The following is a 27693-nucleotide window of genomic DNA, read 5'->3' as shown; positions in this document are numbered from 1 at the left end:
GTTTAATCCTGGAGAAAATTGGGAGGAATTTTGGTCAATTTTTAAAGCAGCTGTGCATGACAGGAGTGACCTAGCCTGTGTAACTAAATTATTTTACCTCAAAGGACAGGTAAGAGGAGATGCTCACATACTCATACAAGCCTTTCCCAATGTAGATGACTCTTACAAGGAAGCAGTTGACTTGTTGAAGGTCACTTATGGTAATATAGAACAAAGTAGGTTGGATCTAGTGAATATCATTGTTAATTTAAAATCTCCAGATCACACTTACAAAGGTTTACAGCAGTTTAGAGTTAAACTGGAGAGCACTCTCAAAACTTTAAGTAATAAATATAATCTGAAGGAATCAGACTGGTTATTGAGTGCCATGGTACAGAATAAATTAAGCTGTAAAACACTTGAATGACTCTCGAATAAATATCACAAGGGTTATTTTGGTCTGGAGGAAATAAGACTAGGTCTACAAGAATTAATTGTTCAGTTGCAGACCAGCCAACTAACTCATTTTAAAGATGCAACACATAATAACTCTGAGGTATCTGTCAAGTTTCACAAAGGGAAAAATTATCCCAATAGTAATAATCAAAATTCATTTCCTGAAAATAGTTTCATAGGTGCATACCAGGTAGCAGGAATCAGAAATAGTGATTCTCCACAAGGTAAGAAGAATAAGTACCCTCCTAAGAGTAGCCCAGTTAATAAGAAACCAGTCAAAGAAAAGAGAGATTGTCTTTTCTGCAAGGGTACTCATTTTTCTAAGAATTGCAATGCATACAATTCATGGAATGATAAAGTTGAAAGATTGGAGGAACTTGACAGATGTATCAGGTGTTTGGGTAATCACAATGTAAAGGATTGTTATGCCAAATTAAACTTCTGTTATCAATGTCACAAAGGAAGACACCATATAGTCATGTGTAAGGGTCTATATGATAATGTTGATAATAATGATAATGTTGACAATCCTGACACAACAGTAGCTAATGTAAAAATTGCTGCTAATGTTAATAATGATGGTTTTGCTGAAGTAGCCTTACCTGTGTTACAGGTAAAAATTGATGATAAAAGGCATAAATCAAAAAATGTAAATGCATTATTGGACCAGGGATCCCAGCGTACTTTCATAAAACGTAAATGTCTTGATGGTATGAAAGTACAGATGGGAGATCCCACAACTTTAAAATTATCTGGTTTTCTCTCGGATAAAAGGGCTCAATTGTATGACACTGTTTATGTAACTGTCAGGTTGGGCAATGAGAAAAAACGTGTTAATGCAGTAATTGTAGATAGACTTCCAGAGAAAATATCTACAGTAGGGCTTAGTAAAGCTACAGAAAGACTTTCACATAATGTAAATTTAGCACCTTCTGGTGTAAGTGATGATTCTGTAGGCCCAATAAATATTTTGATAGGTAGTGACTATTATGCCTCCTTTGTAAAGGGTATGGTAAAGAAATGTGGTGTCACCCTTTTGAAGACTGCAGGAGGCCATGTAATGTATGGTAGGATTCCTCGTAATAATAATTCATGACTAGAGGAAACTACAAATACCATAACTGTGTGTCTTACTCATGAAATCGTACCCCAGTATAATTCTTCCATAGAGGATGGTGTTGAGCCAGTGCATAAATTGTGGGAATTAGACAGCATTGGAATAAATGTAAATGAAGAAAGTCCAGACGATTCTTTTACTCAGGAGCAATACCTGAGAGATGTAAAATTTGAATCTGGACAATACTGGGTACGACTTCCGTGGAGACTGAACCATCCAGAATTGCCCACTAATTACAGAATGGCATATGGACAGTTAAAGGCTCAGCTCCGCGAACTGAGTAAGACACCAGAATTGTTAACTGCCTATAATGATATAATTGCTGAGCAGTTAATTAATAAATTTATAGAAGAGGTACCTCCTGAGCAAGCCAAAATTTATGGTCACTATTTGCCACATCACGGAGTGAAGAAGGATTCTAAGACCACTCCTTTGAGAATTGTGTTTAATTGTAGTGCCAGGAGTAACAAAAATGTACCTAGTTTAAATGACTGTTTGATGACAGGTCCGTCGTTGACGGAAAAATTAGGAGATATCTTATTAAATTTCATTATGCCTTTACGGCTGACATAAGTAAAGCTTTCCTAAGAGTGGGTTTACAAGAGGCTGACCGGGATTGTACCCGCTTCTTATGGCCTGAGAATCCTATTGACCCACTTAGCCCTCTGAAAACCTTTCGCTTTAGGAGCGTATTATTTGGTGCTACATCCAGTCCGTTCCTACTTCAAGCGACGATAAATGCACACCTTAAATGTATGGAAAGTCCATTGAGTAAAGTAATGAGCAAACAATTTTATGTGGACAATTTCCTGGGTGTGACGTCAACTGAAGAGGAACTGTTAATGACTTATGGAGAGGCTAATAAAATAATGCAAAGTGCAAATATGCCTCTGAGAGAATGGAATAGTAATTCGTCCAAATTGAAGGACAAAATAAGTAAAGATTACCCTGGAGATGAAGTGCCAAAATGTAGTAATGTATTGGGTTTAAATTGGGATACTGAGAGAGATTTGTTAATGTTAAAACCTAATAATTACAGTATGCCCAATAAATTAACTAAGAGAGTTTTGCTTGCTGAAGTTTCCAAATGTTTTGATCCACTAGGTTTAGTGTCACCCCTTACTATAAGAGGGAAATTATTAATTCAGGAAGCATGGAAACTTAAATGTGCTTGGGATGAAATTCTACCTGAGGAATTCATTAACAGGTGGGATGAATTAATTGGTGATTATGAAAAAATTCCAATGTTGGAGTTCCCACGCCAGGTGGCCAATCCAAATGGGAAAAATGTACTCCACATTTTTTGTGATGCTTCAAAATTGGCATATGGAGCAGTTGCTTACCTTCAATGTAATAGTGTTATTTCTCTTGTTATGTCTAAGGCTAAAGTGTCTCCAATTAAATCACGTACCTTACCTCAGTTGGAATTAACAGCCATTTATGTAGGTGTCAAATTAGCTAATTATATAAGAAATAAGTTGCAGGAGATAAATATTAGCGACACTGTAATTTGGTCTGATAATGAGGTATCCTTACAATGGATTCGTAATGGAAACAGTAAAATTGTGTACGTACAAAACAGAGTCGCTGAAATTAATCAGATGCAAGAGAAGTATAATAGTTTGGGTCAGCATATGTTAACATTTAATCATATACCTGGTGAGGAGAATCCAGCTGATTTCTTGTCTCGAGGTTTACCTTATGCTAAATTTGTAAATGCTGTATCATGGTTTAAAGGACCGAGCTGGTTGGTAAATAAAGCTAATTGGCCTGTACAAAAGGCGTATATTGCTCCTGTTGAAATTACTGTGACCACCGCTCCAATAGTTTGTCCTCCCTTAGCCATTGATATAAATAGGTATTCTTCTTTACCCAAACTAATCAATGTAACTAAGTTGGTGTTTAAATTTCTAAACAAGATGAATATTTCATATAAGTTTTCACATCCTCTTGAATATTGGATAAAGAGGGTACAGGAGGAAATCTATGGAAATGAGATTAAATTGATGATGGAAAGAAAAATTGTGAAAGGTTCCATAATAGAGAAATTGGGGCTGTATTTAGAGAACAATGTAATTAGGTGCAGAGGTAGGTTACAAAATGCTGAATTGGGTGATTATGCTAAACACCCTATCTTACTGCCCAAAACTCATCATCTAACAAATTTAATTGTTCTAAATGCCCATAAAAATGTAATGCATGGTGGGGTACAAGATACCTTAAATTGTATTAGGGAAACTTTCTGGATTCCACAAGGACGGCAAAGTGTAAAAAGGGTGATTAAATCTTGTGTAATATGTCGCCGTGTGGATGCCAGATCCTATATGTACCCAGGTCCTCCACCATTGCCAAAGGAGCGTGTACAATTAGTGAAACCATTTGATGTAACAGGTGTAGACTATAGTGGTCCAATAATTTTAACAGGTACGTCAAATGGTGTTCCACTGAAAGTGTATGTTTGTTTGTTCACCTGTACTGCTACTAGGGCAGTTCATTTAGAAGTGGCACAGGACTTGTCTGCAGAACAGTTTATACAGCTGTTTCGAAAATTTGCAGCTAGGAGATCCTGTCCGAGGTTGATGATTTCGGATAATGCCACAAATTTTGTAGCAGGTGCTCAACACTTGATAGAATTAAATAATAGTAACGATGTTCAATCTCTGTTAACCCAGCGAGGGTGTACCTGGAAATTTATTACTCCTAGAGCCCCTTGGCAGGGGGGGCTGTACGAAAGACTGATAGGCACAGTGAAGAGGTGTCTCCGCAAAGTACTACACCGGAAGAGAATTAATTTGGAAGAATTCCGTGCAGTGTTAGTGGAGGCAGAAAATCGTATAAATAATAGGCCTCTCTCGTACATGAGTGATACACCTGATGCAGATGTATTAACACCTTCTCACCTAATATGTGGAAGGAAATTGGAAGCTGCCCCTGTCTATAGAGATAATCCGGAAGAAAGTGATGAAGATTACAATGATGCGGCAGTGTTGTGTAATAAATTTAAAATGTTAAATAAAGTAATTGATCATTGGTCTAATGTGTGGCGTAAGGAATATCTTCTTACACTACGTGAACACTTTTATGGTGCGACAGAGGCAGTAAATCGACAGACCATTCAACCAGGTGACATTGTGTTAATTGACACTGAACAACATCGAACATTGTGGCCTCTGGGCAAAGTATTGACATTGTACCCAGATGCACAAGGTGTTGTCAGGAATGTCAAAGTGTTGTGTCGTGGCCAGGAAAGTTTACGCACAATTAATAAATTGATTCCCTTGGAATTAGGTGTTCAATCAAACGTAAATGAAAATCTGAGGGAAAGTGACACGAGTGATATGGAAGATAACGCAGACCAAGTGATGCCGGAAGATGAAATCGTAGTAAGACCTACTAGGAGAACAGCCACTCAAGCCAGAACTGGCTGGAATCGTCTCCTAAAGGAAGGAGTAATTTGAATCGTTTAGCAACGAACTCCGGCCGGCCGCAGTGTGGAAAATACTGTATATATTTTCCAGAAATTCAGTATTTATATGTAAATAGATGGCCATACTGTATTTAATAATATTTATGTCATAGAAAACGGAAAGCCTGCGTCTGCGCAGACGAGACTCGCCATCTTGGTTTTGAATTTGTACAAACGTTGGTGTAATGGGAAGAATTTTTCGTGCTCTAGAGGTTAAAATTGTGTTGACACCTCTCAAATAGGAGGCGAAATTGGTGGATGTGCATTCCTGCATAACTTGAGATATCAGACGACTGGACAAGACAGCTCCAGGAACCTCAGATAAGCTCTCTAGATTTGTGTATAATTCTGGCCAGCATTATTTTCATAGATTTAGTTAGAGTGAGGTTTTCTGAGTATGATACACATTAATCTCCAGTCAAATTGGTGAGTGATATTAAGATATATTTTCCTTCTGTTATGTAATTGTGTATATATATAACCATTTATTATTTTTAATATACAGTCCACAAATTTATATATTTACCAGTATTCCTGGTGTATGTATATTTCATTTAATTAATAGGTCCAGAGCAACTTGTGGTTATGACAGTGGTAGGTATCGAAGGGGGACATTTTTTGCGACCTAGGTGTCCCAAATTCCTACTTGTCTATGTAACATTGATAAATAATAATTATCTTTGTTATCATTTACTGTTATGTACATAATTAGTTACATTCAGATAAATGCAATTTTCCACATTTAAATACTTTCCTATATCCTTTCGAAATCTAAATTTATCTAATTTGAATCCATTATTGCGGGTTCTCTCGGAGAGATATCCTCAAGACCTTATTTATATCCCCCTTTGTTAATACCCATCTTCCACTTGTACACTTCGATCATGTCTCCCCTCATTCTTCGTCTTACAAGTGAACGTAGTTTAAGATTTCTAATGCTATGTATTAATTTAGTCATTCTTCGCTGAATGTTTTCTAACGAATTCATATCCATTCTGCAATATGAAGACCAGAACTGAGCTGCATAATCTAGGTGAGGCCTTACTAATGATGTATAAAGCTGCAGTATAACCTCTGGACTTCTATTGCTTACACTTCTTGATATAAATCCCAATAATCTATTTGCCTTATTAGGTACGCTTAGGCATTGCTGTCTTGGGAAGCATGTATAGTTGGTTTAGAAAGACACGTAAGCAAACACTATAACATATTTATTAGAAAACGTTTCGGTCCTGGGACCTTGATCACTTCTAACATACAGAGGTAGAAAGACATTATATATATAGGCGGAGAGTGAGATGTGATGCACGTGACCTGATTATTATTATTATTATAATCAAAAAGAAGCGCTAAGCCACCACGTGACCTGAGGAATGTCATAAGAACATAAGAATGGAGGAACACTGTAGAAGGCCTACTGGCTCATGCGAGGCAGGTCCTTCTTATGTTCTTATGACATTCCTCAGGTCACGTGCATCACATCTCACTCTCCGCCTATATATATAATGTCTTTCTACCTCTGTATGTTAGAAGTGATCAAGGTCCCAGGACCGAAACGTTTTCTAATAAATATGTTATAGTGTTTGCTTACGTGTCTTTCTAAACCAACTTGTCGGTATTTATTACCAAGGTTTATACCAGCATGTATAGTGTTCAGAAAACTGTCATATTGATACCTTTCTTCGTTACCCCGGGATAAACGTTCTTTGAGCAGCATGTATAGTGTTCAGAAAACTGTCATATTGATACCTCTCTTCGTTACCGAAGAGGTATCATTGCTGTCTTGGTTTAAGGTTGCTGCTTGCCAAAACCCCCAAGTCCTTTTCGCAATCTGTATGGCTAAGTTCTACATTATTTAACTCATAAGGGTTATGGACACTCCCGAGCTTCAGAAGCTTGCATTTATCCACATTGAACTGCATCTGCCACTTTTCTGTCCAAGAATCGAGTTTGTCCAAATCCTCCTGAAGTTCCGTGACATCTACGTTTGAATCAATTATCTTACCTATCTTATATCCATCTTTGTGTCATCGGCGAATTTGCTCATATCACCAGCAATACCGTCATCAAAGTCATTGATATATATTATAAACAACAACGGTCCCAAGACTGATCCCCGTGGAACGCCACTTGTTACAGATCCCCACTCGGATTTAACCCCGGTGCGGTACTCTATCAAAAGCTTTACAGATTAGACACATGTGCAACTCTTGGGTATCTTTATTGAGGAAACGTTTCGCTACACAGTGGCTTCATCAGTCCATACAAAGGAGAATCTTGAAGAACAGAAGGAGAATGAGGTAATCAGTCCCTCAACGTTGAGTCGATGTGGTCAGTCCATCAATCTTGAGTAGAATACGGCATACGTGCGGAGAAGGAACTTATAAACCGTTGGTAGGAGAGGTGCAGCAGTCATAGGTGGTGTCACATTTGTTCAATGTGGAAGTAGGTCGTGCCCAAGAATTAGGCAAGCGAAGAATTCCCAAGTATTAAGATCCCAAGAAGTTGCAGTGTCTGACAGGTTTGTAGATGAATGGTTCAGAGAACCGACATGTTGATAAATTAGACACATGTGCAACTCTTGGGTATCTTTATTGAGGAAACGTTTCGCCACACAGTGGCTTCATCAGTCCATACAAAGGAGAATCTTGAAGAACAGGAGGAGAATGAGGTAATCGGTCCCTCAACCTTGAGTCGATGTGGTCAGTCCATCAATCTTGAGTAGAATACGGCATACGTGCGGAGAAGGAACTTATAAACGTCGACTCAACGTTGAGGGACTGATTACCTCATTCTCCTCCTGTTCTTCAAGATTCTCCTTTGTATGGACTGATGAAGCCACTGTGTGGCGAAACGTTTCCTCAATAAAGATACCCAAGAGTTGCACATGTGTCTAATTTATCAACATGTCGGTTCTCTGAACCATTCATCTACAAAAGCTTTACCAAAATCCAAATAAACAATATCGAATTGTAATGAATGGTTTGAAAAACCGACAAGTTGAAGATTGAGACACTTATGCAACATATGGGAATCTTTATTCAGGAAACGTTTCGCCACACAGTGACTTCATCAGTCCAATACAAAGTAGAAAGGCGTAAGGAGAGGAGGAGTTTGAGGTAATCAATTCGACTAGTGGATGATACCACTATGACCCCACCTCTTCCTGTTTCGCCTCACCTCACTACAGTATATAAGCCACGTCTACGGCCCTATGCTGTACATTCTACAAGATTGATGGACTGAATTATTATTATAATCAAAAAGAAGCGCTAAGCCACAAGGGCTATACAGCGCTGCAGGGTAGGGAAGGAAGCAAGGGAATTGGATGGCAGAAGGGAGGGGGGATGATCAGCAGGTTACAGAAAACAGCGGGGCAGGGGATAGTACGGGGGTAGAGGGTAGCAAGAGATACAAGTAGAAAGGGCTGAAAGTATCAGAATTTGTGAAGTAAGTCAGTCGTTGTCAAAAAGTCAATGAGAGAGTCCGGATGAAAGGTGGGTCCATCAGCGAGAAGGGAAGGTAAAGAGAGAGCAGCGGGGCGAAGACGACGACAGAGGTAAATTCTGCGTGCTCGTTGATAAAGTGGGCAGTCCAACAGAATGTGGCTGACTGATAATGGAGCTTGGCAATTCTCACAGAGAGGAGCAAGACGCCTCTCCATGAGATATCCATGAGTAAGACGAGTATGGCCAATGCGAAGACGGGAGAGAGTAGTCTCCCAACCTCGACACTGGTGATAAGAAGACGGCCAGTAACCTATACTCGGTTTAATAGACTGAAGTTTGTTGCCGAGCATAGTAGACCAACGTTGTTGCCAACGGGTGTGAAGGTGGGAAGATATTACAGCAAAATAGTCCGTACATGGAATACCTCTATAAGAAACTGGTAGGTCATGTACTGCTGACCGCGCAGCAGTGTCTGCCTGTTCATTGCCCTGTACGTCAACATGACCAGGGACCCAACAAAAAACAATATCTTTATGCTTAGTAAAGATGCGGCGTAGCCAAAGTTGGATACGGAGGACTAAGGGGTGAGGTGTATCAAATTTTTGTATAGCCTGTAAAGCACTAAGGGAGTCTGAGACAACCACAAATGATGACACAGGCATAGATGCAATACGGATAAGTGCTGTAAGGATGGCATATAATTCAGCAGTAAAAATACTAGCTGAAGATAGTAAATGCCCTTGTACGACGCTGTCCGGAAACACTGCTGCGAATCCTACGCCGTCAGAAGACTTAGAGCCATCTGTGTACACAGCAATGGCATGAGAATGAGAGTGAAAGTGGTCAAGAAAAAGAGAGCGGGAAGCGACCGTAGACAGTTGGGCTTTCGAGCAAGGGAGGGAGAAAGAACAGACTCGAACAGCTGGAACTTCCCAGGGGGGTAGGGAAAAGTGAGATGCTACATGTACATAGAAAGGTGGTAGTTGAAGAGAAGACAAGAGCGAATGAAGGCGAAGAGAGAAGGGACGGAGTAAGCAGGGGCGGCGAACAAATAAAGAATGTCTACTAATATCAGTGACCATTCTATAAATGGAAGGATTGCGGAGATCATGAGAGCGTACATAGTAGCGCAGGCAATGGGCATCACGGCGATCGGATAAGGATGGAACGTTCGCTTCTGCATAGAGGCTTTCGACAGGGGAAGAGCGAAAAGCACCAAGGCATAAACGTAATCCTTGGTGATGAATGGGGTTAAGGCTAGAGAGAGTAGCAGGAGATGCCGCTGAATAGATCTGGTCACCATAATCAAGTTTCGATAAAATAAGGGTGGAATGTAGGTGAAGGAGGGTTCGACGATCAGCTCCCCACGAAAGATGAGCAAGGGTTTTAAGAAGGTTCAGCCGGCTGTGACAAGTTGCCTTCAGAGAGGTAATGTGAGGTTTCCAGGATAACCTACGATCAAAGAGGAGGCCCAGAAACTTGACTGTATCACGTTCAGGGATACGTGAGCCATAGAGGTACAAAGGATGATCAGAGATGACAGAGCGTCTAGTGAAAGTGATTTGGTGGGTTTTAGTGCTGGAAAATTTAAACCCATGTGTGGTGGCCCAATTGGAAACACGGTCGACTGCATGCTGGAGAGAAACTGTAAGGAGGTGACAGTCAGCGCCTGCACAGGCAATAGCGAAGTCATCAACATAGAGTGATGACCAAATATTTGATGGAAGACTAGAGGCCAAATCATTAATAGCAAGGAGAAAAAGTGTTGTGCTCAGAACACATCCCTGGGGGACACCTTCAGCTTGGACAAAGTCCGGGGAGAGCACATTATTAACCCGAACACGGAAATGCCTGTCAGTTAAAAAGTTCTTAAGGAAGGATGGTAGATTGCCTCGAAGGCCTAAGGAGTGGGCTTGGGCTAAAATATTATACCTCCAAGTTGTGTCATATGCCTTCTCAAGGTCAAAAAATATGGCAATAACTGAGTGGTTATTCGCAAAGGCATTACGAACATACGTATCCAAGCGCAGTAAGGGGTCTATGGTAGAACGTCCCTTACGAAAGCCATATTGACGAGTGGAGAGACTGTTGTGTGTCTCTAAATACCACACTAAACGTCTATTTACTAGACGTTCCATTACTTTGCAAACTGCACTGGTAAGAGCAATGGGACGATAGTGGGAGGTTTCATGTCCCGTAGTGCCTGGTTTGCGGAAAGGGAGAACAATGGCGGATTTCCACAGCTGTGGAAGAACTCCTTGTGACCAAATAAGATTGTAAAGGCGTAATAGGACTGCAAGGGCTGACTGATGTAAATGTTGTAGCATACGAATATGAATGTCGTCGGGCCCAGCTGCCGATGATCGACAAGCTGAGAGTGTTGCCTCCAGTTCTTGAAGTGTAAAAGGCACATTATACTGTTCTTCTCTGAGAGAAGAAAAGTCCAAGGGTGCTAACTCTCTGGCAGACTTTGAGGAAAGAAATGAGGGGCATAGATGGAGTCCCTGAGAAATACGGACCAGATGATTGCCAATTTCATTGGCAACATCTAGTGGGTTTGCTATATCAACACCGGCAACCCGCAGAACAGGAGCCGGGTCAGGAGAATATTTACCACTCAGTTTTCGTACTTTTTTCCAGACTGCACTCATAGAGGAAGCAGAGGTGATGGTGGAGACATAATCTCGCCAGCAAGTGCGTTTAGCGTCACGGATGACACGGCGAGCGATCGCACGCTTCTGTTTAAAATCAAGGAGTCGCTCTGTGGTTCTATTGTACCGGTACCTGCCCCATGCAGCGCGTTTCAAACGTACTGCACGAGCACAAGCAGGAGACCACCAAGGCACGCATTTCTGAGAATGCCTGCCCGAAGTTTGGGGTATAGAATGAGAAGCTGCGGTGAAAACGGAGGACGAGAAGAGGTGTAAAAGCTCATCGATGGAGGACGAAGAAGGAACCTCTTTAAAAACAGTCAGGTGTGAGTAAAGGTTCCAATTTGCCCGATTAAATTGCCAGCGTGGGGTGCGAAGAGGTGGCGAATATGAAGGGGAAGTAAGAATGATTGGGAAATGATCACTGTCATGTAAGTCCGGGAGAACAGACCAAGTAAAGTCTAATGCGGCGGAGGAAGAGCAAACTGAGAGATCGATGCAAGAGAGAGTATGAGTCCGAGGATCAAAATGGGTGTGAGTACCTGTATTTAAAACATGGAGGGGGTGGGTGGCAAGAAAAGCCTCTAACTGAATTCCACGGGAATCACAGTGAGACCCTCCCCAGAGGAAATGGTGGGCATTAAAATCACCAAGTAACAGAATCGGTGGCGGTAATGACGAAACAAGGAAGGCAAAATCCGGAATAGATAATGCCCGAGAAGGAGAGAGATATAAAGAACAGAGCGTATACCACCTATGTAAGTGGATACGGGCTGCTGTGTAATGCAGCGAAGTATGAACAAATAGCTGATGGTACGGAATATCAGTGCGGAGAAGAAGGGCACTTTCATTAAAGGTCCCATCAGGAAAAGGATCTGAAGAATACAATAAATTATAGCCTGAGATGTGAGAAATAACAGCAGAGTGTAATTTTGGTTCCTGTAAGCAAACACCAACAGGGGCAAACTGGGAGAGTAACATCTGAAGCTCACCCCGATTACCCCTGAGGCCGCGTATATTCCACTGTAAAAAGGCCATGATTGGCAATGATAAAGATACTTGAAATCCGCAGGTAAGGGTTCCTACGGACTAGAAGGGTTAGAAAAGTCCACATGCGGAGGCAGTGGAAAATGTTCAAGCAGCGAAGGAACGGTGCGCTGTGAAGAAAGGAGTTGCGCAGATGGAGCAGAGGAGAGAGAAAGAGCGGAAGGTGGATCAGTGTCCATTGATGGTTTGGTCTCTGCAATATATTCAGAGATTGCTTCAAGTGTTTCGGAATTCAGAGATGTCGTATGGGAGACAATATTGGGAATGGTAGGGGGAGGATGAGTAAAGATTGGAACTGTATTGGACTGTACCAAGGTAGGGGGGGGCGAAAGGGTGGAGGGAACTGGAGAAGCGTGGCAGGGGACAGAAGAGACAGGAACCTGGGAGGTGGCAGAAGAGGAAGAAACTTGGGAGGGAACAGGGGAGGAAGGTACATTACGAGGAGGAGGGTGAACCTCTGCACTTGTAACTGAGCCAGTGAGAGGGGAAGAACTAGGGACAGAGACAGGGAGGGTAAAATGAGGAGGTGGAAGATGGGTAGGAGGTGTTACCGGACCTTTTTTTGACTTTTGAGAAGTAGAGGGACGATTGGGAAGAGGTGTCGTACGAGGTCTCGTCGATACTGAGGCTTGTAAGAGAGAACTCGAAGAAGCGAGATTAGACTGAGGCGTTGAAGTAGGGACGTCTGAGCCGAGGACAGCAAAAGGATTAGATACAGGAGTGATTATGGGAGAGGTAACCACAGAGGTGGGTGTAGAAGATGGGATACCAGAAGTGGGGGGACGTTTTGAAACACGGGAATAAGAAACACGTGGGAGTCTCCCTTGGAGGCGGAGATGAGAAACTGCCATGGCATAAGGGAGACCTTCTGTCTCTTTGAGGTAACGGATTTCCCGCTCGTTTAAATAGACCTGACAACGGCGAGAGTACGAAGGGTGAGCCTCATGACAGTTAAGGCAAGAGGGAGATCGATTGCAAGACGTATTAGAATGGTCATCGGCACCACAGACTGGGCATTCGGCGATAGATCTGCAATATTTCGCTGGATGGCCAAATCGCCAGCAATTTCTACACTGTTGTGGTGTAGGGATCACCTTTCGAACTTGTAACCGATGTCCTGCTATATAAACGGAGGATGGGAGTTCTCGGCTGTCAAAAGTTAAACGAGCCACATTGCTAGGGTATCGTCTCCGCCCACGGGCAGGAAGAACGTAAGTGTCTACCTTGAGGATTGGGAGATCTTGGAGTTCCAGCTGTTCTAGAATGTCGGTGCCACATGTCTGGAAATTTTGTTGAACTATGGTATGGGGCAGAATAACGGTACCACTACAAGAATTGAGGGAATGATGTTTTTCAAGGGTGACAGGAACAGTATCTATATGGGAAAGACGAGAGAGCTCACGAGCCTGGGTAGCATTCTGTACGGTAATGATGCGCGTACCGCTCTTAAGAGCATGAAAAGAAATATCTTTACCAACATGGCGTAGGAGTGCCTTGCCAATACTATGGTCAGAAAGATAGGCAGTAGAGGAAGTTGGTCGTAAAGTGAAGAATTTAGTCCACTGTTCAGTCTGAAACTGAGCGTGGAAAGGTAGTGAAGGACGTGTCGATCGTTTCTGAGAAGAACGAGAAGGTGAAGGTGGAGAAGTATCATCAGCAGGTAATTGTCGTTGACGTTTAGGCGTGGGACCAGAGTTGGTCCGACGTGGAACGGGTCGGCGATTTGAAAATTGCCGCACCGTAGAGGGAGAGGCCGGAAGCATAGTCAGAGGAGAGCGAAGGTCTGATAAATCGAAGGAGTCAGTCGAGGCCTCAGTACCTGAAGCGGGTGAGGAAACAGCACCGGCAATAGGTACAGAGGCATGAGGAATGTCTGAAGAGTGGTCCAAAGACGAGGCGGGGTCAGAACGGGGTGCGGTATCAAGAAGGGGCCCGGGGGTACCAGGTTCATGGACTAGGGCTGCCATGGTTAGGTTACTTCTTTCTTTTTGTTTTTAAGAAAAAAAAAGAAAGAAGAAAAGAAAATAAAAATAAAAAAAAGAAAAAAAAAGGGGGGACCGGGGAGGGATAGTTCCTAGGAGGAATGAAAGGGCCAGAAATCTCCCTCCGCGCCCAAGAGGACTCGACACCGCTAGTAGCGCAGATGCAGCATGGAACCCGTGCCATACCCTACCCTTCATGCCAGTAAACCAGCAATCTGGGATAGCAACCTCACATCTGCCGAGCTACCTCGGTGGACAAAAGAGAGGGCGGCCGGATATCCGCCACAAAGCATACCTCCTTCAGCCACCACCCCCGGAATCCGAAAGGTGGCTTCCAGAGATACACCCGTCGCCCAAAAGACACCCAAAGCTACTCCGGGATACCGGAGAGGGATCGGGACATCCCTAGGCAATCCAGATTCCACGGCAAACTACGCCACCGCCAAGAAACCTCAACGGAATGGGATGGACCCCGGTGTCCTTTCTCCTACCTAGGAACTAGCGCGCCTGTGGGAGAAATCCCAAAGGACAAAAAGAGGAAGGGCAAAAGGGAGGAGTGGGGAGGAGGAGGAGGAAAGGAAAAAGGGGAGGATGGGGAGGATGGGATAGGGGAGGGGAGATTGGGGGGTAATTAGGTTCGGTCTGAGGAAGAAGACCGATAGGTCTAATTCCTCAGACCAAGAGCCTCTTCACCACGCCAAGGAGCCCCCCTTGAAGAGGTGTATGGATCCTGCCTCTACCACTTCATTTTAGAAAGTCTTTCCAATTTCTGACTGCTTAAGGCTAAAGAAATACTTCCTATCTTTCCTGTGACTCATCCGTGTTTTCAGCTTCCAGCTGTGCCCTCGTGTTCCTGTTTCCCATCTCTCAAACAATCTGTCTCTGTTCACCCCTCAGTATTTTGCACGGTGTTATCATATCACCTTTAGTCCTTCTGTCATCCAGTGTCGTCAGGCTGAGTTCCCATAACCTCTCCTCACGGGATATACCCCTTAGCTCCGGGACTAGTATTGTTGCAAACCTCACCTAATTGTGGTTGCAAGGGTCGAGTCATAGCTCCTGGCCCCACCTCTTCATTGGTCGCTACTAGGTCCACTCTCTCCCTGCTCCATGAGCTTTATCATACCTCTTCTTAAAGCTTTGTATGATACCTACCTCCACTACCTCACTTTCCAAACTATTCCTCTTCCTGACAATGCTATGACTGAAGAAATACTTCCTAACATCCCTATGACTCATCTGAGTCTTCAACTTCCATTTGTGACCCCTTGCTGTTGTGTCCCATCTCTGGAACTACCTCTCTCTGTCCACCTTGTTGATTGCTTTCAATATTTTATACGTCGTTATCATTCCTCCCTATCCCTCCTGTCCTCCAGTGTCATCAGGTCGAGTTCCCTTAACCTCTCCTCTTAGGACATGCCCCTTAGCTCCGGGACTAGTCTCGTCTGAACTTTGTCAAATTTCCTGACGTGCTTGGTCAGGTGTGGATTCCAAAGTGGAGCTGCATACTCCAATATGGGCCTGACATACACGGTAAGTAAGTAAGTAAGTTTATTCAGGTATACACAAATACAGTTATATAGAATTATCATACATAGCAGCATATGTGTAGAGAACCTGGGATAACCCAAAAAAGTCAGACAGAGTGACTTATTTCCATTGGGGTCCTTTTACCTTATTATTATAATATAAAGGTTATAATATTTTCTTATTATTCTACAATGAAGATAACATCTTATTATCATACTAAAAAGACTATCTACTACACGAGGGTCATTAAGACTATCTACAATACGAGGGTCATTACTAGGAATAAGGTAAAATTTACACGTATGTTAGCTAAAAAATAGAAAATCATTCCCCTCCCTTTCTGTAGCTACATTCATCAGACACCTTTCGGCACTCTTCTTGAACTGGTTCATGCTGTGACTGGCTTTGACATGTGCGGGTAGTCTGTTCCATTCCTTTATTGCTGTACAATAAAAGGTGTTTGAAGCCTGGCCACTGACTGTGGGTACTACAAAGTTGTGCTCTCTCCCCCTAGTACTATGATTGCTTTGGTTCCCAACCTTGACAAAATTGACAGCAAGATATTCTGGACACTGTTTGTGAACAATTTTATAAACATGATTTAGCTTCAGTTGTTTTACTCTGTCTTCAACATTCAGCATATCCAACTGCTGTAATTCATTATGGCCTATATGTTCTCTTGGTCCCAGCCCCAGGATGAATCTTACGATTTTGTTCTGGGTGATTTGCAGTCTATCTTTCCGTTTTTTTGTCAAGGCAGAGTACCATGAAGAGCAAGCGTAATCCACATGGCATTGTATAAGGGCTAGACATAGGGTCCTGCGAGCCTCAGTAGGTAGACACTGTGCTTGTCTATACAGAAACTTCAGTCTGGCATTCGCTTTCTTTACTACACTGTTCCCTATCAATTTCCCTCCCGAAACCCAACCAACGCATAAAACTCCATAATGCATCCCTTTCTACGCTATCATAAGCCGCTCTCCAATCCAGAGCCAAAACACCCCCTCCCCCCTCCCCCCTATGCTCTATAAAAACCCTAATAGCTCCATGCCCTTCATACATTGATCTACCCGGTATGCCATATTGTCCTCTATCAATTACTTTACCTAAAACCTGTTTGATTCTGTTCCCTAATACCCTTGCAAATAACTTATAATCACCGCACATAAGCGATATTGCACGGTAATCTTCTACCGTGATCTGTCCACCCTTTGGCACTAATACAACAACAGCAGTCCTTTGCTGCTCACCCATTGCCCCATCTTCCTTCATTACATTGAACAATCTGACTAAAAATCTCAATACTTCCCAGTTCTTAACATAAAAATCATTAGGCAACCCGTCTACACCCGGTGCCTTACCTAAACTTGCACCTGCTATAGCTTGCCAAATTTCCCCTTCCGTAATCTGTCCTTCCAAAGTCTCCCTATCTCTACCATCAAGCTCGCATTGCACATAACCACCCATTTCCCTTAAAGCATCATCTCGTACACCCACATGTTGTGCATATGACCTAAACCATGCATCAATATATCCACTCATACCTTCAGTCGACATCAATACCTGCCCTTCCCTATACCCTCCCATCCCCACATGAACAGTTAATCCCATCATCTCCGTGGCTGCCCTCCTCTTCTGCTGTCCCCTTAACTCACACGCCGAAGGCCTATCCCCGTAGAGAACCTCCTCCAAGCTTCCAGCCACACGTGCACCATCAAATCGATCATTATGCAAACCCTTGATACGTTGCTTTAAATCCTCTATTTCCTCCACAGGGTATCTCGCACCATCACCCACATAACAATTGCGTAACTGTCCTTCTAAATACCCCTGAAGCCCATATAAAAATTGATTACTTTCCCTCCCAAGTCGAACATAATAATCCCGAATACGTTTCTTAGCCACCACATCCCACCACCTAACCAAGTCTCCATCCCCAGGAGCCCCTGCTAACAAACCCTCCCAAAAACACTCAAAAAATTTCCTATTCTCCTCCCCTTTTAACAATTTAACATTCAATTTCCAATAACTACAACCCCTCTTAGGTAAACCCTCCCACCCTGCGTCCATAAGAACTCCTCTATGATCAGAAAACACCACATCTAAAATACGCACACTATTAACTACGATGGTGCGTGACACGTACACTCTATCAAGTCGCGCCGCATATCCACGACGTACAAAAGTATGCTCAACCTCTCCCCCCCCACCACGTCCATTAATCCCACCCCTGACATTAAATCTCCCAATACCCCTGAAAGTACCCACTTCCCCGAGGTTCTACATCCTTACGCCGGATCACGCAATTCCAATCCCCGCCTACAATAGCTACTTCAGGGAGTGACCTCAAATAATAAATTAACACCTCTTTCACAAAGATTGCTTTTACACGCCCATCATTCTCGGCTGGACCATACACACACACAAAAGCCACCTTCACCCGTCCCCATAGTCCTTCCACCCTTATTATCCTCCCCTCCCCCCTTCACTACGTCTCACAACAAACAGGCTAGTCTCCCTGATCATGATGGCAACGCCACCTTTCAACCGAATCGCATTCTCCATGTACACGTTATATCCTTCTATCCGCAATTCACTGCCACATTTATGATTGTGTTCCTGTATGAACACAACGTCCACATTATTACGCACCAATAAATCACGTAACCATGCACACTTTCGTACAGTTCGCAAACCATTAATGTTTATTGTGAGGCACTTAAAATCGACAATGATGGTTTTCCTTTCGACACTGAATGTTTTTCACTAGATTTTTTGTTTCCAATTTTCCCTTCCCCTCCTTTTGAAGCACTCCTGATCATTCCCTGAGCTTTGGGTGCACAGGACCCTTTCTGTGCCACATCCGCCCATGATTTCTTCCCTGATCTTTGGGCTGGCGTTAACACATCATCAGAATCTGAAAGTGTAACAGAGCGTTTTCGTGTTCCACTTTCCACCTGCATTTCGTCGTCCACAGTGCAATCCTGGTGGATTTCCACCTCCACCGTTTGTTTCAGCAAGGCGTCAGTGGCGTCCACTACCAGCTGCACGTCGTGATCCACGTCCGCCGTCGCAGCCTGTCCCAAGTCTAGGGATGGTGCCGTCGCAGGACTCATGCTGTCCTCCGTAAATAATTCGTCTAACACAGAGACAATGGATGTCTCCACATCATTGGCCTGCTCTTCTCGCGAAGCCGTTTCCACCTCTGGGGCTGCCTCCAAAGGAGGCGACACTTCCGGGAGTGTAGCACACACCGTATTCAGAGACCTCTCAACCTCTTCGCTCCAAGACAATCTTGAGGGTTGCACAGGCGCATCTTGCCTTATACCTTCCTCCCCTAAATCCTTGCTCTGTTGTACAACCCTGGCACCTCGTCTCCTTTCACACTGCACCGCCAAATGATCATATGCTCCACACAACCTACAAGTGCGGCGTTGCCCTGCATAAGTCACAAATACCTGAGTCCTGAAATCTTGCAGGATCACATATGAAGGGATTGGATGTCGTAATGTCATTTTTACCGAAAAAGTTCCCTCAGGTAGTCCTTCATATGGGCCATCAGGCCACCTCCCTGCTGTAGCCATGTGTATGGTGCCGTAATTACCCAGGGCAGCACGTATATCAGTCGCATCAGCCTCAAAGGGTACGTTTCTGACTTTTACCCATGTATAATGGCGGGATACATTGTGTAGCTTCACAGACACAGCCTGGTTAACCACCAGATTAACCTCTTGATACTTGTCGACGACATTCTCGTAAACTTGCGCTGAGCAAAACTTTACAAAGATTCTCGTCACACCATTCATCGCTACACCGCACAAATCCTCGTTGGCGATACCATAGGTGTCTCGGATTATCGCTGGCAATAATATCGCCATTGATGGTCCAAGCACTGTCCCACGAGTTAATTCCAAACACACAGTGTTGACGCGGCGTCTTGCTACCTGCGCCATGTTGAGAAAATGAAACTGCCACCGAACAGCTATAGAGGGCAGCAGTGTAGAACACGTCCTCTCTACTCAATGGCTGAGAGACGAATATTATTCGGTTAATTAACCTTGATGAAAGAAGTTGTCTCCTAGCCTTGATTCAGGGTGTTCAGTCCCTTAGCCTAAAGCAGAGGCATGAGGATGGAGATATACGAGCTTGTATACTGGAACCAAAAGTGAGGTGCAGCAGTAGGAGACGGCGTCACAGAAGGGAGGGCACCGTTAGTGGAATTCATCAGCTTGTCGGTATTAGCATGGACCAGTAGGCCTACTGAAGTTTATTAGTTCTTTTATAAGGGAGCCCTTGGAGACGTGTATTAGAAGGTGGAGTTACCTGCTACTACTACTATTTATACTACCATTACTACTACTGTTACTATTTCTACTACTACTACTGCCACTAACTACTATTCACTTCTACTATTACTTACTTCCTACCTGATATACCTGGCCCGACATTTCTTCTGGTCTGTTTCTTCTCGCTCATCTGTGACTTAATAATGGTCCAGGATGAACCGAAATGTCATATTCAGTTCCTCTTCTAAGTTTGGGTTATCAGCACTTAAAGCAGAAATGATGTATTATAAGTGAATCTTTCTGAAAGGACCAACCTGTGAACTTGATGTCAGACCTCGGTCCACGACCATCACCACTTAGACGACAGTCATTCCCTGCACAACCATCGCTGTATAGGCTAAGTGGAGAGGAGGAAAAGGAATATGGGTGGGCGTTACTGGTGTTGCTCACCCATCGGGAGGAGTGTGGTACATACTGAGCCTCGTCCATGATGACACTGGACGCTAAGAGTTCCAAGAAAAATACTCTAGAAACTAGTATGACGTATGGTGGTGTGGCCAATCGTACAAAGGTGGCTCTTGCCTCATGATTCTTTATTATCTTGTCTCTGCATTCTACACCTTATCCTCATTATTCCTAACATGCCTTGGCGATACATGTTTTTTTTAATCACTGTAAGACTCGAGGAAACTCATATTTATTTATTTTTTGTTATACGAGTATTACAGCAATAGATTAAATGGCAACATCACAAATATTGATTCCATATACATTGATGGTCTGGTAGATCTACCATAGACAAGTTTACCATAGGGAAAGGGTTGAATCCCTCCCCCATCTTGATGGTACAGGCTGGCTGTTGCATAACTACCCTGACAACCCTCTCTTACCTTGCTCATTATTAGATAATATACATGCACAGTGATCGACATCTTTTTTTTATCATCTGTAACCTTGTAATCTGCTGGACTATCATCCCCCATGACATGATAAATTGCATTAATATTATAGTATTCAAGTATTATTAGGCTTCGGTGAGGTGATAAACCTACAGGGGTCATACAGCACCTGGGGAATGGAACACAATCAGATTCTGTCCTAGGAAGCAATAATTCGACCCCTGCAACAATTAGGCAAATACAAGTTCAATTCTTTATATTAGAAGACCCTCACTAGCATAAAAAGAAACTTTCTATGAGGGTTTATTATACTGAAGAGCATGCTGAGAACCTGTTTGTGTGATACAATACACAACAGTGTGCAAATTAACTAGGACAGGAGTAAATTTTGTGATTATTTAATGTCTTAGTCTCAGGTTTAATTAATGTTTACCTGGAATTTATCTGGAGAGGGTTTTGGGGGTCAACACCCCCGCAGCCCGGTCTGAAACCAGGCCTCGTGATGCATCTTGGTCTGATCAACCAGGCTGTTACTGCTGGCCACACATAAACCGATGTACTAACTACAGTTTGACTTCTTTTCAGAAGTTTGCTACTGACTTCTGGCAACCATCCAGCTATGGTGTTACCCTGTGACTCTCATCAGTGCTACAACAGCTGTTGTTCTGTAAGGCTATTCCTGAATTTGGTTTTGCCAAATTCTCCCCATTAATTCATGATTACTGCTGAAATTCATGATGGTTGTTACACCTAGGAAGTGTGTAAGTATTATAGCTCTTAGAAAACATGCTGATTTGAGTATCAGACAGATCGCCAAAAATTTGAGCCTAGTAAAATCAACTGTTGGTTGGATTTTGAAGTGAGCTGACAACATGGGTTACTGTGGAGCAGCAGTGAGGAAGATGTGGAAGAAAATGCAAGACAACACCTCGCAGTGAAAAAGTTATAAGAAATACTGTGAAGGATTCCATGAAAACCAACAAAGATCTATCGAGAGATTTGGCTTCACCTAGCGTAAATGATGATTCTTCAACTATTCAACAAAGGCTCCTTGAATTTGCAGAACTGCCAGAAAGCCAGTAAAAACAACAACTATTGGCTGCTGCCTTGAAGAAAAAAACGGTTGTAGTGGGCATTCGATCAGATGTGCATTTTGAAGTACGTGGGTACAGATCAGTGGTAGTGAGACAGAGCAAAGTGAACCTCTTCAAAATGGACACATTCTGTAAGCGACAAAACACCCACTTAAGATATTTTGGAGTAGTTTTACTGTTAAAGGCCATGGACGGCTTGTTATTGTTGAGGGAATTATGAACAGTGACAAATACAAGGCAATCCTGGCAACTCATTTGCTTCCCATTGTGGATAGAGACTTTCCTGATGGAGAAGGCATTTTCCAGCAAGATCTTGTTCCATACCACACTTCCAGAAAAATACTGATACTCTAAAGAGAGTAGGCTAAGAGTTGTAAATTGGCCTGGAAACTCTCCTTACCTCAACCCAATTGAGAATATATGGGTAATAACTAAACACAGGATTGCAAAACAGGGCTATGGACAACCTAATTGCTGCTGTTATTAGGACCTGGTACCACGACTAAGAACTTACCAAAATGTGTTCAAAATTGGTCAATTAAATAAGTCAAATGGTTAATAAAATGACAATTTTGTGCTTGTCACATATATTAAAAAAATATATTGTATGTACAGCTTAAAAGTGTAGCTGAATTTGTGTAAGAAAATTTTGAATGACTTCAAGCAAATTTGGTAAAAAACAAGAAACTTTCAGGCCACCCTTAGTGGATGACATTGTTGCTGAAGTGAGAGTTCTGTCACCCAGTAACTGCTTGCATTGCTAAATAAGTTTATAAAAGATTACTGATACATTAAATAATTTTAATGCACATGCTATATTCATTGTTTCCAAATCACTTACAAAATATTGCTGTAATTATCTCGTCTGATTATTATAAATTTCAACATACATGCCTTAGACAAGGATGTGTGATGTCACCGTGGTTGTTTAATATATTTATAGATGGGGTTGTAAGAGAAGTAAATGCGAGGGTCTTGGCAAGAGGCGTGGAGTTAACAGATAAAGAATCACACATAAAGTGGGAGTTGTCACAGTTGCTCTTTGCTGATGACACTGTGCTCTTGGGAGATTCTGAAGAGAAGTTGCAGAGATTGGTGGATGAATTTGGTAGGGTGTGCAAAAGAAGAAAACTGAAAGTGAATACAGGAAAGAGTAAGGTTATGAGGATAACAAAAAGATTAGGTGATGAAAGATTGGCTATCAGATTGGAGGGAGAGAGTATGGAGGAGGTGAATGTATTCAGATATTTGGGAGTGGACGTGTCAGCGGATGGGTCTATGAAGGATGAGGTGAATCATAGAATTGATGAGGGGAAAAGGGTGAGTGGTGCACTTAGGAGTCTGTGGAGACAAAGAACTTTGTCCTTGGAGGCAAAGAGGGGAATGTATGAGAGTATAGTTTTACCAACGCTCTTATATGGGTGTGAAGCATGGGTGATGAATGTTGCAGCGAGGAGAAGGCTGGAGGCAGTGGAGATGTCATGTCTGAGGGCAATGTGTGGTGTGAATATAATGCAGAGAATTCGTAGTTTGGAAGTTAGGAGGAGGTGCGGGATTACCAAAACTGTTGTCCGGAGGGCTGAGGAAGGCTTGTTGAGGTGGTTCGGACATGTAGAGAGAATGGAGTGAAACAGAATGACTTCAAGAGTGTATCAGTCTGTAGTGGAAGGAAGGCGGAGTAGGAGTTGGCCTAGGAAAGGTTGGAGGGAGGGGTTAAAGGAGGTTTTGTGTGCGAGGGGCTTGGACTTCCAGCAGGCATGCATGAGCGTGTTTGATAGGAGTGAATGGAGACAAATGGTTTTTAATACTTGATGTGCTGTTGGAGTGTGAGCAAAGTAACATTTATGAAGGGGTTCAGGGAAACTGGCAGGCCGGACTTGAGTCCTGGAGATGGGAAGTACAGTGCCTACACTCTGAAGGAGGGGTGTTAATGTTGTAGTTTAAAAACTGCAGTGTAAAGCACCCTTCTGGAAAGACAGTGATGGAGTGAATGATGGCGAAAGTTTTTCTTTTTCGGGCCACCCTGCCTTGGTGGGAATCGGCCAGTGTGATAAAAAATAAAATAAATAACATGCTGTGGATAAGTATTGTACAGCACTTGCGAAATTGCAGTTTACCTTGAATAAATTTATTAAATAATGAGAATAAATGACTATACACTTTGTTTAAAAATTTAAATTAGTTCAGCGATATTTAAAAAGGACTATTGAATTTCATGACCATTTGGCTTGCCTTCAAAAACAATATTTTCATGTTAAAATTTTCCTATGATCAATTACAAAACAATATATTATAATTTTAAACTGCCCTATATTAGATTATATTTTTTCCAAATCAGCTTATTAGTCATAGATACCAAAACTAAAAACAAAACTGCACTGGGATATTACACATTCACACACTGTAAATTTGAGCTCAGATGCCAAGAATGGTAAATTATCACTACAGTAGTACACTACTCTATTAATCTAATCAAGGTACATCCATGTATGTTTCTCAATAAATGTTGACATTTTTTTATTACTAGTGCTTAAATATAAATACACTAGTAATGCTTTGTATAATGAACCAAAAAAAATGTATAGCCAGACAGAACACATTATCACATATCAATGAATAAAACAGTTTTAATATACAGTAAAGTACCTAAGTGGAAACTCTAACACCAAATAGAAATTATGAAAATATTTCCTGCCATACCAGTGATGATTATTGAGAATAATTCCCTGAATTTGAAATGATCTTGTATTCCAACTAAAAGAACACTTGTAGGTATTCAGTGTTAACATTGAAAATCATTGCTGATGTTAATCAACATGAAAAATAATTATCTAATTATTGTACTGTACAGGTTTATTGTATTATGGCTGTACTTGACTATGAATTCTTCATGCAGACACTGGAACACCAGCTTATACAATGAAATATTTTGTGAAAATTTCTTGAGAAAGAAACCATGTACAGTACATTAAACTCTGTAGCAAACATCAGCCTTACTTCTAAGACTATTCTGGTTTCTACAAAATGTAATGCATACTATTGTTGAGTATAATGGCTTAATCAACTATTTTCTACGTTAATTTTGGCATATTAATTATTATTGGAATGTTCAATGCTATGCAAGTTTTTTTTATTAACTAATATTAATGTATTTATATACTGTACAGTACATAAAAAAAGTAATTAAAAAAGCAAAAACAGTAACATAAATTTTTAACTTTTCTTGAGCTGAAATACTGTATACAGCCCCAGTTAAATTGGTTAGGTGCCAGTTTTTCCCTCAACCTCCTAAGCAAGATCATTAAAAAAGTGACAAACATTAAAGTGTACACATTGAGGTGTTTACTAGTGTCATGCTTCTTCAGTCTTCTTAAGAGATTTTTCCATTTTCTGTTTATAGTATTTCAAAACATTGTCTCTCCTTTATGAATTATTGTAGTTTTTTTTAACACTCCAGCCATCTCCCACTGAGGTAGGGTGACCTAACAAAGAATAAAACACTTTAACTGTCACTCATTCAATCACTGCCTAACCAGAAGGGTACTGACACTACAGTTCAGATGACTCCACCTCTCCTTCAGGGTGCAGGCACCGTACTTCTTTCCTACAGGAGTCATGTCCACCTGACCAGTTTTCCCTGAATCCCTTCATGTCAGATTACTCGCACTCAACCAGCATGTCAAATTATAAAACCATTTGCCTCCACTCACAACTATAATGCTTCAAAATCGAAATGTTCAAATTTCATTGCTTCAAATATTCAATTGCACTTCATACTGTAAATTGTTTACGGTAATTTTTACCACTGAACCTTTCATTACTTAGTTAATTTTAAGCCTGCCCATAATGCTCTGCATAGAAGGGGCTTTTGGCATGTACACCCAACTACTATAATTCCTTGTACAACTATGTATCATGTCCAAATAAGCTATATGAATATGAATATGTAGTATACTCACACAAGCCTATGGGATGTCCAAACCCCTAGCACTCAAAACCTCTTTTATCCCCTCCTTCCAACCTTTCCTAGGATGACCCCTACCCCTCCTTCTCTCGATCCGATATAAAATTGGTTAAATTTGGTGACTGACATAACAATAACCTAAACTGCATAAATGAATTGATTCGAGTCTCTAAAGTAAAAAAACAATGTTAGCTCTACGATAGGTTGTGGCTTCAAGGACAGTTTGGAGAGACGCCTGAAAATGATGGCTTCTAGAATGATTTTTTTAGAGGTCATTGCTGTATGGTGACCTGTCTACTTACATGGAACTTTTTATTTAGTAGGAACTTAGTGTAAAGCTAACATTATTAAAATGATTTCAACTACAGGAGACATCATACAGTACTTGATCAATGTTAACAAAAATCTTGTAATATTAGGGCAACTATGTTTCATGGTTAGTTGTTAAAGAAGCATAAACTGTAATATAAAACCATACACTGCCACATCTACCTACAGGTGGTCTTTATAATGCAAAAGGCAACATAAAATATTACTGAAATTATATAAAACTCTAACCATAAAAATGTCTTAAAATGTGTTATTTCTAGCCTATTTTTACTTGACAGTACAATACAGTATTAACTCTGACTGTTACAAGCCCCTTTCTGAAGCTGTCATATTGTCGAAAATATTTTGGAAAAAAGCAAAATTATTTTTTCTTATGAAATGATAGAGAATCTTTTCCTGATGGTAATAACACCAAAAGTACGAAATTTTATCAAAAACTTACGGAATTACGCTCCTGCGAAGTTGGCGATCTCGGCGATATATGTATAAGTATCGGCCATTTCGCCGAGTTTAAGCCCTACTTTTAGCCAATTCCATTGTTCCAGTCGACCAAGCTCATAGCTATTTCTTTAGAACTCCATTTTTTTCTATTAACTGAGTACAAGAAACCACCCATTTACCAATTTCAACTACCCAATAAAGTGGTCAGAAATTGGCAATTTGGCCAATTTCACGCAAATTAAAAAAGATGCCAATTTCAAAATAGGGTCCAGAATATACAATGCAGACATTCTTGGCACTAAAATAACATATCATATGTTCATTAGTCACATCTCTAAGCCACCCTTATATTACTCTTGCTTTCTATTTTGATTCTTTATTCACACAAAAAATTGAAGATTTACTGTTATGCAGACTACTGCATTATTGTAAAAATGGTATAAATAATATCAGTGCACTAGTGAAAGAATATCAGACTCCCCAGTTGATGTGTATTGGACGTGTGGTGTGATTTGCCTTCTCTTGAACATTGGTAAAAATCGAACATTTCCTCTACTTTGTGCTCAATTTCAAGGTCGTTTTCATTGTGAAACTAATCAAAATCATCTCTATTTCTATAATATGCTTTCCATTCTATCAAATAAGACCAAGAAAACGAGAATACAACCATAAATACTATACGAAAATATACCTCAAATTCGGCGTTTTAATCCAAAAACATGGTCGGAGATTTTTTTTTGCCATTAAGCGCTGCATGCTGCAGGATTTTTTTTATATTGTGCACACTGACCACACAGACCCCTTCTCTCACATGTGGGCCTACCAGCTTTCTCCTGCTTGATTTGAACCCGCTAGAATTATTGAGTATACATATATACGTCCAAAACACTGGCTTGTAAGACGTATATATACGGCCAAAACAGTCAAAGGGTTAAGCCTACCTGAATTGTGTTGCAGATACAAACAATACCTATCAAACAATTTCTAAATTATGATTTTCCT

General features: G+C 41.6%; 1 protein-coding gene across 1 annotated transcript in view; it reads right to left on the bottom strand.

Annotated features, from left to right (window-relative positions):
* The window catches only part of LOC128693273 (sodium- and chloride-dependent GABA transporter 1-like), a 44715-nt gene extending 24260 nt beyond the window's left edge, over positions 1 to 20455 (bottom strand). Inside the window, exon 1 of the mRNA XM_070089387.1 lies at positions 20278 to 20455. Coding sequence (XP_069945488.1) covers positions 20278 to 20313 — 36 coding nt within the window. The 5' untranslated portion in view covers positions 20314 to 20455. The remainder of the gene's footprint in view (positions 1 to 20277) is intronic.
* Positions 20456 to 27693: the final 7238 nt, after the last annotated feature.

The sequence above is a fragment of the Cherax quadricarinatus genome, chromosome 28, assembly GCF_038502225.1.
Source record: "Cherax quadricarinatus isolate ZL_2023a chromosome 28, ASM3850222v1, whole genome shotgun sequence".
Classification (NCBI taxonomy): Eukaryota; Metazoa; Arthropoda; class Malacostraca; order Decapoda; family Parastacidae; genus Cherax; species Cherax quadricarinatus.
This window is presented reverse-complemented; position numbering and strand designations above follow the sequence as displayed.